Source organism: Dreissena polymorpha, chromosome 14, assembly GCF_020536995.1.
Source record: "Dreissena polymorpha isolate Duluth1 chromosome 14, UMN_Dpol_1.0, whole genome shotgun sequence".
In the NCBI taxonomy this organism is placed as follows: Eukaryota; Metazoa; Mollusca; class Bivalvia; order Myida; family Dreissenidae; genus Dreissena; species Dreissena polymorpha.
The window spans coordinates 14,751,075-14,766,753 of record NC_068368.1 but is presented as its reverse complement, the minus strand read 5'-3'; the positions used below and the strand labels follow the sequence as shown (position 1 = coordinate 14,766,753).

General features: G+C 37.3%; 1 protein-coding gene across 1 annotated transcript in view; it reads left to right on the top strand.

Moving 5' to 3' along the window:
- The window catches only part of LOC127857192 (uncharacterized), a 40,650-nt gene extending 33,185 nt beyond the window's left edge, over positions 1-7,465 (top strand). The window contains exon 4 of the mRNA XM_052393609.1: positions 7,358-7,465. Coding sequence (XP_052249569.1) covers positions 7,358-7,465 — 108 coding nt within the window. The remainder of the gene's footprint in view (positions 1-7,357) is intronic.
- Positions 7,466-15,679: the final 8,214 nt, after the last annotated feature.

Below are 15,679 nucleotides of genomic sequence, written 5' to 3'. Positions count from 1 at the left end.
CAATATAATGCTGTCTGAATGAGCCACAAAAATCAAAATTATTTTGCGGTATGTGAACAAGTTTGAAAAGCTCATTGGTTAGTGTGGTGTCACTGACTTTATAAAGTTGAAATAAATAAATTACTCTCCGCATTGAAATATGTGTGTGCATGTTTATGAGTGTTTGGAAGTATCCTGCTTTTCAATTTGATATGATTAAGTATTTACCTGTAAATTGAAACTGATGTACTGTCAATGATTTATACTGCTTTAATTATCTTAAAGTTTGTTCATTTGATACTAAAATAACTTGTGGTCTTATTTTCCTGTATTTGTATAGAAGGAACATAACACAAATGAGATTTGTGTCATTTGCATGGACAAGTTGAAAAGCCCAACTACCTTGCCATGTCGACATACATTCTGTAGCGACTGCATAAATCAACAGTTTGTTTATAAAGAAGTGTGTCCAACTTGCAGAGCTGTGTGTGGTGTAATTAAAGGTACAAATCTAATTAATCTTGGCTATTCCATACCATGTTTTTATGCCCCCCCCCCCCTTCGAAGAAGAGGGGGTATATTGTTTTGCACATGTCGGTCAGTCGGTCTGTGCACCAGATGGTTTTCCGATGATAATTCAAAAACGCTTAGGCCTAGGATCATGAAATTTCATAGGTACATTGATCATGACTGGCAGATGACCCATATTGATTTTCAGGTCACTTGGTCAAAGGTCAAGGTCACAGTGACTCGAATTAGTAAAATGGTTTCCGGATGATAACTTAAGAATGCTTAGGCCTAGGATCATGAAACTTCTTAGGTACATTGATCATGACTGGCAAATGACCCATATTGATTTTCAGATCACTAGGTCAAAGGTCAAGGTCACAGTGACTCGAAATAATAAAATGGTTTCCAGATGATAACTCAAGAATGCTTAAGCATAGGATAATGAAACTTCATAGGTACATTGATCATGACTGGAAAATGACCCCTATTGATTTTCAGGTCACTAGGTCAAAGGTCAAGGTCACAGTGACTCGAAACAGTAAAATGGTTTCCGGATGATAACTCAAGATTAATCAGGCCTGGGATCATGAAACTTCATAGGTACATTGATCATGACTGGCAGATGACCCCTATTGATTTTCAGGTCACTAGGTCAAAGGTCAAGGTCTCACTGACAAAAACGTATTCATGCAATGGCTGCCACTACAACTTACAGCCCATATGGGGGGCATGCATGTTTTACAAACAGCCCTTGTTTATACAGGCTTAAAAACAACGATGCACGTTTTGAATTATGGTGTGTTTTATTGGGCTTCTGACAAGAATATCCACAACAGTTTCCTGTTCAACCCTTTGTTTTTATTTCAGGTTTCAGTTTATTTAATGACAATGACGAAATTTCACTGACAGTGGAAATGCTATCAAATACAAAACTTGGTAAAAATCGACGATGGACTATAGATGAGAAATGTTGCTTTATGGATAAATTAAACTGGACATATATAACTGAAATGCTTCTAGGTGATATCAACCTTCCTATTCCCTGTAGTGAAATCCGTCAAAATAAACATAACCGGATCGCGTTGATTTTCAAATGGAATGGAATGGAAAAGGTTGATGCAGAACAGATTGCTCGTCATTTCATATGGGACACACTAAGGAAATACGAAACAAAATTTGCGTATATTGCTATTGACGGCTTTGATACGAAACCAGGCTCGATCCCACTTTCTATTCAGCGTATTAAAAATGATAAGACATTTTTAGTGTGCAAACTTGAACACGCTTCCGATGTAGCACAGCCGCTAGAAAATCAAGTTGTAACTGTGCTGGTGCATTTTCCGAAGGTTCTTCACAAGTTTAAGAGTAAATGTATCGATGAATTGCGATATGAGATTTATAATCAACATTTTATGAAATGTTTAATAAGGGGACCAATGGGCACAGCGCTACATACTATGTACAATGTGAAACTGATTTCAGTTGAGTGCGTTTTAGCTGATGAATTGAGAAAGCATATCTGCTATTTAGACATTGATGAGGATTTAGACGGTATTTTTGAAAAAGCAGGACTTCTATTTGTGTCTGAATTGTTGAACAAAAAGGCATATGTGTTTGGATTTGCGGAGAAAAGTGTGTTAGAAGGTTCCTGTTGCAAAGGAATTTCCTGTGGCAATACTAGCCAGTCACATCCACCGGAGCCCTTAGAAGGTAACTCTGACAATCATTATACCCCCTCTCACCCCCCTACCCCCCCCACCCCCCAAAAAAAAATAAATTTTTTTTAAACATCTAATAAATTACCCCACCCCACATTATTACCACCCCCTCTCAACCCCAACCCCCCCACCCCCTCTACCCCCCCACCCCCCCAAAAAAAAAAGTTTTTTTAAAAACATCTTATAAATTACCACACCCCACATTATACCCCCCTCTCACCCCCCTACCCCCCACCCCCCTACCCCCCACCCCCCCTACCCCCCTCCCCCCCTTTCCCCAATTTTTTTTAAACATCTTATAATTACCACACCCCACATTATACCCCCCTCTCACCCCCTACCCCCACCACCCCTACCCCCCCCCACCCCCGAAAAAAAAAAATATATATATATTTTTTAAACATCTAATAAATTACCCCACCCCACATTATTACCTCCTCTCACCCCCCTATCCCCCCCCCACCCCCCACCCCTCTCCCCCACAATTTTTTTTAAACATCTTATAAATTTCCACAACCCACATTATACCCCCCTCTCACCCCCCTACTCCCCCCACCCCCCAATCCCCCCCCAATTAATTTTTATTTTTAAACATCTTATAAATTACCTCACCCCACATTATACCCCCTCTCACCGTCCCTACCCCCCCCCCCCCCCCCCCCACCCCCCTACCCCCCCCACCCCCACCCCCCCCGATTTTTTTTAAACATCTAATAAATTACCCCACCCCACATTATTACCCCCTCTCACCCCCCCACCCCCCTACCCCCCCAACCCCCACCCCCCCCCCCCACCCCAAAACCCCCCCAATTTTTTTTAAACATCTTATAAATTACCACAGACCCACATTATACCCCCCCTCACCCCCCTACCCCCCCCCCCCCCCCCGACCACCCCCTACCCCCCCCCACCCCCTCGAATTTTTTTTTAAACATCTTATAATTACCACACCCCACATATTATACCCCCTCTCAACCCCCTACCCCCCCCAACCCCCACCCCCCTTCTCACCCCCACCCCCCCACCCAATTTTTTTTAAACTTATAAATTACCACACCCCACATTATACCCCCCTCTCACTCCCCCCTTGATCATGACTGGCAGATGACCCCTATTGATTTTTAGGTCACTAGGTCAAAGGTCATGGTCACAGTGACTCGAAATAGTACAATGGTTTCCGGATGATAACTTACATTAGGTCAAAGGTCAAGGTCACAGTGACAAAAAACGTATTCACACAATGGCTGCCACTACAACTGACAGCCCATATGGGGGGAATGCATGTTTTACAAACAGCCCTTGTTTAAAAATACATCACACTGAATATAAACCGAACTGTCGAATTTACTGAATAAACGAGATGCATGAGTAAACAACAATTCTCTTGTTGATAGGGTCATAGATTTAGTTAAACAAGAAATATCTTTAAAAAAGATATACGGCGTTGATTGTGGTTGCAGTTAATGAAAGGTAAAGACTTCAATGAATGAGATCAAAGATAGCGAATGTCTTTTTCTGTGCAGTTTTTAGCTGCAGCAAACGCAGTACGGGATGATACGCGGAGTTTTCGCGGCTTATTTTACATTATTACATATTGCTGGTCATAAACGTATAGATACAAAACAGAAAACCAAAAGAAGAATGGAAGTGAAATTATAACATACGAGTCAACCGGCCACACGCGAAGTATCCGTATATATTTTAAATATTTATACGCGAGTTCTTCGAACAAACCTGTTTTAGTGGTTTGTCTGGCGTTGCTATTTGATTCGATTTTTAACAGTATCGAGAATCATTGCGCTCATGCTTAATTCATTAGTCAATATGATGGCATAATTCTTGTTAAATTAACTAAAAATAATATTTATCTTGGTATTGTTGTAAAACACATTAAGAATCTATTATTGACATACCATATGATATCGCTGGATATCTTCATTTAACATCTGTCTGGTCTAAAGAAAATTCCAGTTCACCTAGTTCACGCTATAGCGTCTTTATTATGTAACGATTATTTTCCTGGCCGCGAACTCCGATCAGCACATAGGGAAGAGACGCAGCGATGACCTGTATGTAAACTCTGACATTCACACACAGTGGCCGCAAATTGACCCGATATACCTCGTGAGTTGAAATGCAATGCATTAAAGTGAGTCTTCGCTTCCACTGCTCTCTATACTATAACATGTTAACATGTTGACAGGAATATGGAAGTTGGTAATAAATATGAGAAAATAGCCTTTAAGTGCAAACGTTCTCGCGCTGAAAATCTTCTGAAAATAAAAGGTGGACGCACAAACTGTATTGATGTCGAGATTGAGTGTAAAACTGTTCTATCTATTAAGCCTTTTCATTAGATATAAAATTGTTTCTTGCTGAACACGCAGTAAAACAGTGTTACAAAGACGCGGACATGTTTCCAATGTTCTGGTCGTATTCTAAAATCAGCCAATGCAGTCAATGAAGTGTATTCATCTGTACTTGGCCGCGGGAAGTTTTATTTGAATTCTATTGGACGCTAACAAAGGTCAGGCTAAGGTGAAAAGCTGGCTTAATACAGCTTACGCCGAAAAAAGATATGAAATTAAATCAAATTATAAGACATTATTCTGTATTATTTAATAGAATTAATTTATATTATTATGCTAAGTTATCGGCAATCAGCCTTTGTTTTACTCTGTGTTCGAACGAATGAGTGAGGTAACGACGTAGCAATACTACCAACTGACCAAACATGTAAAAGGTGGTGATCCGAAATTAGCCACGACAACGGTACTTTGGTCATTTTCCTTGACTGACCGCTGTTCTCAGTTTTGGCTGTACTTATTTTATTTCATGTGAAAAAACACGTACGCGGTTTTGAACTGTTGTTTTCGGATACATTAATTGTTCGTCGATTTTTTTTCGACATAATTTATAATATTATTACAGAATGACAAATACACATGCCGTGATATGGATGATCTGGTTTAAAATATTGTGCATTGTACTCACGGGAAATTGCAACACAAAAGTACAATAAGCTTGGGCTCTGGGGTTTCCACCATAAGGGCTCTACCTTTATCCCAGTTGGGGACCTGTGGCCCCAGACCCCCCGCTTAATTTTCCTGATTTCAAATTTGGGACAATTGACACCCCTTATTAAGAATCTTAAACATACCATGGCAGTGAATGAGAAAGATTTGAGGTAAATTACATTCTACATGTATTTCTATGAAGTCAGTCAAGAGCCACATATTCAGAAAACTGATGCAACTATAATTAAGTGCTTTTCCGACCAATCCACGCTCCCAGTACTCACAGTCAACAAGGATGTGTGATAACCCTCTTGTTTTACTGTAGCTGTCGTATCTATAGGTTTTAACATAGTTTTGCCATAATTGTATGCACCGAGAACATTGATTTCCAATAGAATTGCGTATATGTTAATGTTCAAGGGAATGAGTTCCAAGTGTATCCTTAATTGTAATAGATAACTGTTAAAAATAAAAACGTTAATACTGGTTTAACCCTTTCCCTCATAAGAAGCAAAGTGAAAATGGCTTTTGCAACTAGCATAAAACTGAAACAGCCTGCGTGTAACTAGCAGTCTGTTCAGGTTTTATGTTGTTTGCTGCTCATCAGTAACTAAGGGTTGGAAATGAAGCCTTTACAACTTGAATCTAGTAAGAAAGGTCTTTAACTAAATTCAAATTTCTATGGGACTACAAATGCATCAAAATATGTATCTAAGTAGTAAAGGGTTAAATAAACCGGCAAGCAAACATCAGCTGTGACTTAAACTTAGGCCTCACCATCATCAATCTAAAGTGAAAGAACAAGTGCATACCAAGAACCCTTGCATCCGATTTGACTTGGAGAAACTGAAATATACCGAGATAGCAGAGGCATTCCAAGCACATCGTCGTGGCAAATTTGTAGCCCTGAACATCCTAGACAATGACATTAACACTATCACCAACAACATCAATGAAGTCCTGCAGTCATTGGCCAAATAAGTTTTTGGGAGGGAGACGGAAGAACAACCCATGGGTGACGACCGAGATCATGGACCTCTGTTACAAAAGAAGAGAGCTGAGGCATGAGAAGTACACCAGCCTGGACTCCAGGACACAATACCAGAAAGAGAACAGGGAGGTAAAAACAAAGATGAAGGAGGCCAAGGTGGGGTGCAATTAGGAGCATTTTATCAATATTGACAAACAGATGACCACAGGCATAAGTAAGGAGCACCCTCAAGACCCTCACGTATATAAGTCATCTCAAGGCCAGTTTTAAAGCAGACACTGATGGGAACCTTCTGACCAAGTGTGCTTCAATCTTGAACAGATTGACCAAATAATTCAGCAACCTCTATATCTACCCGCTTCAATAAGACCACAGTCTCCTTCAAAACCATCCAAGTACTTGGTCGGGAAGATGATGGAACTACTTGTCCACTTGTGCAGTCTGGCCAACGCTTGGGTCTTATTTGGACATCAGCGGTACTGGTGCCATTCTTGGACAGGGTTGCTGCCAAGTACTCTGACACATCTTCCATCTTCTCTCTGTTCATGGTGCTAACTGCACTGTTGTTGTTCATGTTGTTCATCATGATCTCCAACTTCTCAGTGCTGACCTCTATCCGGTATGCTCATTCTCTTGCAAAGTGTCTGTTGGTTAGATCTTGGGAGTTCACTGCTGGTGCACAAATGAGATCAATGTCATCAGCAAATTGTAAGTTGGAGATGGGTTTCCAGCGATAAAGACAGAGATGTGGTGGTCTTTCAGGGTCTCCTGCATTATCTTCTTAAGGAAAACGTTAAACAAGGCGGTTGAGAGCAGACATACATGTTGGACGCCCACTTATTCTGAAGAATTCCTCGATCTGTCCTGTTTTCGTTTTCGTAGAAGTCTTTGATGACCTGCACCAACCCTTTGTCAATATTGAGTCTCCTCATAACCTGCAATCGTGCCATACGAGGATGTCAAAACTTTCTTAAAGTCGATAAAGTTGTGAAAGAGCTTAGTTTTTATTGCAGGTATTTCTCAATTTTTCTATCCCTCTAACAACTAAGCTAGCCTGTCTAACGTGTTATTTGTAATATGCCTTTCTTTGCAAACGTGAAAACTCTTTAGTGTAATTAGTATGCACTGTTTTATGCTTTCAGAATCAAGGAAAACCCCTGAGGATGTTCAACAATTGGATCCGAAAGCAATCACACTCTTTTACAAAGCTCTTAAAGATGGAAAAGAAAAGGTCAATAATATTCGCCTGATGGTCGTAGGCATGTATGGTGTAGGAAAAACATCTTTGATGAACAATTTGATTTGGGAATTTCGTAACAAAACACACGCAAAACAACCGCTCAGCACAGAAGGTATCGATATACATAGGTGTAAGTTGATGACAGATGGTGATTGGTGTTTAGATAAAGATTTAAAAGGGGTCAAATATGAAGGGCGCATTCAAAAACTTGTTTGTAACAACCAGATGTCGACGGACACGCATTCAGCAACTGAGTATAATGATGAAACTGCTAACAGTCATGTTACGCTCTATGAAAAAATCACATCTACTAAGGATCATGAAACTCAAACACAAAGTGAGCCATTACAAACTTTCAAAGAAAGATTAGCCTTGGAAAAAGATGATGAAATTTTGCAACATGGCATTAAGTTTGCCAAGAAGATGCTTGAAACTAATAGCGATAATTCAGAAAAGGGCAAGGCTTTGCTTGATGAATCTAAAAGTGAGATCACTGTTTCAGTTTGGGATTTTGCCGGTCAGACACTGTACTATTCAACTCATCAGTTCTTCTTGAATAAGAGGTCGATATACGTCGTGGTGATGGACATGACAAAAAGTTTGGAAGATGTTGTAAGTAAATGGGATGGAATTGGAATTCGGTGTGGTTTGGTGGATGAGTGCACCTATTTGGATATATTTAAATTTTGGCTTAATTCAATTCACATGAACAGTGATTATCAAGCTGGAAAAAGGACAATTAAGCCAACTATTATTTTAGTTGGCACGCGAAAAGACAAAATGAAGGGGAGTGCTGAAGAAATAGAGAAGAATATGAATTTGTATTTTGACGACGCTTTATGTAGCTTTGATGATAACTCGCCAATCTTTGAACATATTTATAGTAACAGATTTCTTGTAAATAATCTGTCTCCAAATGATCCTGCTTTTGGAGAGTTGCAAAAAGAAATTATAAGCTTGGCTGCGAAGCAAGATTACTGGGACGAAGAATATCCTGTTCGATGGATTCACATGGAACAAACATTTGACAAAATGAGAGCTCAAAAGCTGCAGATAGTTAAAATGAAAGATGTTGAAGAAGAAAATCTTAAAAAGGTACACCCATTGGGTAAAGAAGAACTAACCTTGTTTCTGGAATTGCAGCACAAACAAGGCAATATCATATTTTTCAACTCAGGCAAGCTTAAGGATTTTGTTGTTCTTGCTCCTCAATGGATCATTGAAGCTTTCAAATGTTTCATACCTCATAATCAGAAAATAAAAGCCACTGTTTTGAAAGATTGGGAAGAATATAAAAAACACGCAATTCTCAAACCCAATGTTCTCAGCGAAGTTATGAAAAACAGTCCTCCCTACATACATGAATACGAGGATGCTGTTATAAGATACATGGAATATCTAAATGTAATAGCACAGCCTTTGCCAAATGCAGATGCTATAAATGGAATCCCAAATCAACATGAAAGGGTACGGGACGAAACTAGTGGCTTATATGATTACAATCCTAAAATGTTAAATTGCCACATCGTTCCTTGTCTCCTAAGCAGGGCACCGCCACCAATAGACAGCTTTACTTCACCTGATAAACCACGAACACCAGTTCTAGCTTTTGTGTTTTGCGGAAAGTTTATGCCCCCCTCTTTCTTCCACAGGCTTGTAGCTGTTTGCATTCGTGCTTGGCCTATCAGCCAGGAGCGTGACCAATATTGTTTATTTAATGGCTTGGCTATATTTGATCTCAATTCAATATATACGTTGAGAATATGGTATATGGATTACATAATTTATGCTAGGATAGTTTGTTGCTCAGAAAATGCTAAGCTAGACAATTTCGTCTGGCGGATTCAAGAAGTTCGACACACACTTAAGAACAGTTTACAAGACTTTGTTCATCAATCTTCTCCTGCATTTGAAGAGAACATTCAGTGCCCAGACATGAAGGTGTCCTTGCATAATAAAGGATTGTTCAGAGTGAAACAGTTTGATTATGAAACTGAGATGTCTTGTCCAGTATGTAGTATTCCACATACTGTGAAACGATCAGACGCTATGAAACATTGGTTCAACGAGATGTTGGATCAAAATGAAACGGATATGGAAATAAACTAGTGGCATAGATTATTGCAATCCTAAAAGGTAAGATTGCCACATTGTTCCTTGTCTACTGAGAATGGCACCACAATGAATCGACAGCTTGAAGGTACGCCAAATATCGCCCAACATACCATGTATGCAATTGAAAAATTGTTGCAGAGTAATTTGTTTAATGTACCCGTATTGCTTCATTCAAAATCATATGATTGCAAGTAACTTGCACATTCCAGTTTTGCTAAAAAATGTGTTTGTAATTGTAAATACACTGTTTGTGACATTATGTTATTGTACATTTTGCATTGAGTGAAAATTAATGCCATGCTTGTTTCCATGTCAAGACAAATACATAATATTATATCATTTTATGTTCTGAAATAAACACATTGTAATTTGTTAAAATTTTATGTTAGGTCTCTTGCTTACATGTTAACAGAGCAATGTCCAATTTGTTTAAGGACAAATGATAAAAATTCCAATAAATACATACATTTTTATGCCCCCGAAGAAGGGCATATAGTGATCAGAGCGTTCGTCTTTCCGTCACACTTTGCATTTAGGTTTTGTGTTAAGGTTTCGAAAAATGCTCATAATTTCTATGTCGCTTCAGATATCAACTTGATAGTTGGCATGCATGTGTATCTCATGGTGCTGCACATTTTCAGTGGTGAAAGGTCAAGGTCATCCTTCAAGGTCAAAGGTCAAAAAAACATAAATCAAAGCGGCGCAGAAGGGGGCATTGTGTTTCTGACAAACACATCTCTTGTTATATATGTTTCATATACTGTAAATATTTTACACAAATTGTATTACTTATATTGAACAAGGCACCCTAACTATTTGCACGTGTCTGTTTCGTTAAAATAAGAATGTATATAATTATGGGAATGTTTCCTTCAAATTATGTATTATTTCGAAAGTTTGTTTGTGCATAAGGTAAATATGTCCAAGATTTCAAGTGAGCCGATGATTTCTATGTTATTTTACCTAAATTTCAACTTACTTTATGGACTATCCTAAATGTATTGTGCATTTATAAAAAGAAAACTATACTATCTACTAAACTATCTCTTATCCCTTTCATATTTTCGCTGTACATTTACTTCAAGCTTTTCTTTATTAGATTTAGGTTTTTTTGGCGGAGGTTCAACCACCCAAGGAGAGAAAATTCCACATCGCGAAAACTTGTTATCTTGAAAATACGCACGTTTTCTCTCCTGCAATATCAAAACATTAATTCGGCGCCCTCTCGTGTGAATTCTCAAGGTAAACAAAGTATATTTCGATGGTATTAAGATCTATTAAATGCTGATTATTACGGCTTTTTCAAAATAATAAATACCATTTTGTTCCTTTCTCGATCCGAACGCTTCGAATTTTATGTAAATTTGTGTATCGATCACGGCGAAGTCCGGCAACATTTGCAGGAACGCGAATCGATTTTTTTTATCCGAAAACAGGTTTTGTCACCTGGGCATCTAGAAAAATTGGAATTTCCAATATGTTGCTATTTTTATCCCGGTCTCGAGTCGGCCCAAAAAATTATGATGAAATTATCGGTTTATTATGAACATATAAAGTTTTTTTTATTGATGAAAACTGCTTTCCACCAGTATTTCACAATAACCTGGCCAGGATTTTTAACTGGTCCGACGGATCAACAAAATTTCTAGTTTTACTGGTCCTCCCTATTTTTTACTGACCCCGGGTCAACGGACCACTGGTAGTGTCGAGCCCTGCATCCTACTCCATACCTTACAAAATAGTATGTGTCAGTAGCACATAATTAATATATATATGTATATATACTAGTATATAAATATAAACATTGTAAAAATCATACAACAAGAATTCATTGTAGTATAATACACGTATTATAATAAAAGTACATGCACAAATAACACATATATAATTTTTATCTATCTAGAAGGTTAATAAAGATGAAATATATGGAATACACAAATTAAAAAAAAGTGTGAGGGGAAAAAAAGCATGTCACCAGTGTACTAAAATATGTTTAGTTGTACATATTTGTTACAGTGAATTATATTGGCTTGGGTTCATTCTATGAGTATTCTTCCAACTGACTAATTAGGGAATTCATTATTTTGATGAGTTGTCTGCTTTTGGATTTCCCATGATAAAAGTAGACTTCTCTTAAGTCCTGGAACATTTGGGATTTTGTTTGTTTGTTTTCACATAAAGACTTACTTTTTAATTTCAAGAAGCAATATATTGATGGGTTTCATTTTTTCCGTACAAATTCTAAGAATCATGTCCTGGCATTAGAGTGTAGGCATATTGACATTATTTATATTCAATACGTTCGAAACAGGTTGAACAATTATTTGGATGTGCTCACAACCCCAGAAAAGATGAGTTAAAGTTTCCTCATATTTATTACAAAAAAGTACATATATTATTATCAACAATTTTCATTTTATATAGCAGATATTTAGTACCTAAAATGCTATGTATTATTCTAGTATGTAACCATTGTGTGTAAGTATCTCTGGTTATTTTATAAACAAAGCTGTGCACATACTTCCAGTCAATATTATTAAATATTGCATTCCATTTTGCTTCACTTGAAGGTTTTTCAGTATTTGAAATAAGAGTTTCATATACTCGTTTATTTTGTTTCTGTGCAAAAACAAATTTTAGGTAACAAGAAATATAAGCTCCATCATTGGATGTTGCTTTTAAGATGCAAAACCTGAGTTTTAATGAACTTTGCTACAGATCGTTTAGACCTTCGTAAAATAGAAAATTGATATTTTTACCTGTACAAGCTTCAATTTCTTGCTTAGACTTGAATTTTTCAGAGGTACATAATATGTCTCTTATAAATCGTATGCCACGTTCATACATACTTTTTTCATAAAAACTATTATCACCGATCTTTAAGTTGTTGTTATAAAAAAGTGGCGTGTCAAGTATATCATCAGGTTTTTAACCAGGTTTTCCGAAGGAAAAAACTGGTTATTAGATTGGCGAATGCGGGCGGGCTGGCTGGCTGGCGGGCGGGCGGAACAAGCTTGTCCGGGCCATAACTTTGTCGTTCCTTGTGAGATTGTAAAATCATTTGGAACATTTGTTAACCATCATTAGACGGTGTGTCGCGCGAAAAAATTACGTCAATATCTCCAAGGTCAAAGTCACACTTTGAGTTCAAAGGTAAAAAATAGCCATAAATGAGCTTGTCTGGGCTATAACTATGTCATTCATTATGAGATTTTAAAATCATTTGGCACATTTGTTCACCATCATGGGACGGTGTGTCGCACGAAAGAATCACGTCAATATCTCCAATGTCAAGGTCGCCACGACTAAAAATAGATTTATTTTAAAACAAACTTACAAAGGGGGTTAATTTTGTTTGTTCATTTCAAAAGTTCAGTTTGAGTTGTCTCCCTTTATCAGATTTTTTTTCACAATGAAAACCTGGTTTTGTGACAATTTTGTCCCTTGTTTTATTTTGATTTTGTTTATGTATATTCTATAATATATCAGCACATCCCTCCAGAAAAGATTTGTAAGATTTTCAACAATTTTGTCGACATAAGCATTTCCCATATTTATCATTTTTTTAACATTGAGCAGTTAATACACAAGTTGGAAACATTTTCCAGTACATGTTACTAATTTCTTTATCCATGTAAGCTTCATACTTTTTTCAAATGAGTAAACATCAATCATATTGAGCCCTCCATCTTCATGAGATTTTGTAAGTATATTATGCTTAATTTTTATAGGTCCATTCCATATGAAGTTGTTAAAACAATTTTGTATTTGTTTCAAAATATTGGATCCTGGGCTCGGAAGAGAAGTGTGTAAAAAGGGGAAGCAACAATTTTTAACTATGATTATCTTTCCTAATGGTGTAAGATATCTTCTTTTCCAAAATTGTATTACACTTTGTAAACTCGCTATTTTGTTTAGAAATTTTAACTCAACCATTTTTATGCCCCCCTTCGAAGAAGAGGGGGTATATTGCTTTGCTCATGTCGGTCTGTCGGTCGGTCTGTCGGTCGGTCCGTCCACCAGGTGGTTGTCAGACGATAACTCAAGAACGCTTGGGCCTAGGATCATGAAACTTCATAGGTACATTGATCATGACTCGCAGATAACCCCTATTGATTTTGAGGTCACTAGGTCAAAGGTCAAGGTCACGGTGACCAGAAATAGTAAAATGGTTTTTGAATGATAACTCAAGAACGCATACGCCTAGGATCATGAAACTTCATGGGTAGATTGATCATGACTTGCAGATTACCCCTATTGATTTTGAGGTCACTAGGTCAAAGGTCAAGGTCACGGTGACCCGAAATATTTAAATGGTTTCCGGATGATAACTCAAGAACGCATACGCCTAGGATCATGAAACTTCATGGGTAGATTGATCATGACTCGCAGATGACCCCTATTGATTTTGAGGTCACTAGGTCAAAGGTCAAGGTCACGGTGACCCGAAATAGTAAAATGGTTTTCGGATGATAACTCAAGAACGCATACACCTAGGATCATGAAACTTCAAAGGTAGATTGATCATGACTTGCAGATTACCCCTATTGATTTTGAGGTCACAAGGTCAAAGGTCAAGGTCACGGTGACCCGAAATAGTAAAATGATTTTCGGATGATAACTCAAGAACGCTTTTGCCTAGGATCATGACAGTTCATGGGTAGATTGATCATGACTCGCAGATGACCCCTATTGATTTTGAGGTCACTAGGTCAAAGGTCAAGGTCACGGTGACCCGAAATAGTAAAATGGTTTTCGGATGATAACTCAAGAACGCATACACCTAGGATCATGAAACTTCATAGGTAGATTGATCGTGACCCGCAGATGACCCCTATTGATTTTCAGGTCACTAGGTCAAAGGTCAAGGTCACAGTGACAAAAATCGTAATCACACAATGGCTGCCACTACAACGGACAGCCCATATGGGGGGCATGCATGTTTTACAAACAGCCCTTGTTTTTAAATCTACATCAAATATTATGCCTAACACTTTGAAATTTGTTGTGCCCCATTGAAGTTTGTACTTAGTTTTAATTGAGTGAGTGCTATATTTTTTTTAAACTATCCATATCAAATTTGTTTTGTCAAAGTTTACTTTCAATCCAGACTCTAAAGCAAATTTATGTAATAACTGCAAAACAGAATTAAGAGAAATATCAGAACCATCTAAGAAGAGAGAGGTGTCATCTGCATATTGAGATATCTTTTATTTTTTATGAGTTTCGAGTTAGAATAGCCAAAATTTCTGCGCTTAAAATAAAGATATATGAGCTGATTGTGTCACCTTGACGGCATCCTCTTTCAATTCTAATGAGATCTGATAGAAACCCATTTATTTGAATAGTTGTCATGGTGTTATATAAGAAGAGATGGACCCATTTTCTGAGCACAGTACCAAAATTAAAATGCAGTAAGGTTTTTTCAATAAAATTAAAGGAGCGTGTATCGAAGACCTTTTCAAAGTCAAATGTCATTAAAAGTATAGGTATTTTGTTATATTTTGTGTATTTTAAAATATCGTATAGTAGTCTTGTGTTTTCTCCTATATATCTACCTTTAATAAAGCCAGTCTGGTCGTTAGAAATAAGTTTATCTAGAACAGTTTTTAATCTATTTCCAATTGTACCTGAGGCTATCTTATAAACAACATTTAAAAGTGTTAAGATTTTGTAAGAATTGTCTTGGTTTGTTTTCTTTTGGTATGCATGTTATGATTCCCTGTTTTTGAGTGATTGATAAGGATCCTGAGATGAAGGCATAATTTAGATTTCTGAGAATAAAAAGTTTAAGATCCTTCCAGAAAATTTAAAAAACTCTGTAGTGAAGCCATCTGAGCCTGGGTTTTTCTCATTTTTAATATTTTTTAGTGTAGCAGAGATTTTTTTTTCGATTGTCAGCAAACCTTCTAATGCCTGAGATTCATCATTACTTAGTTTATTTATTTGATATTGTTCTAGCTCATCAAATATGTCAGAATTACTATTGGTTTCATGTGTTACTGTTTCTGTATATAAAGTCTTGTAATATTTAGCAGCTTCAGTTAAAACTTCTTTTTGATCATATACATTTTTGCCATAATTGTTTATAATATAAGGTATAGTTTTA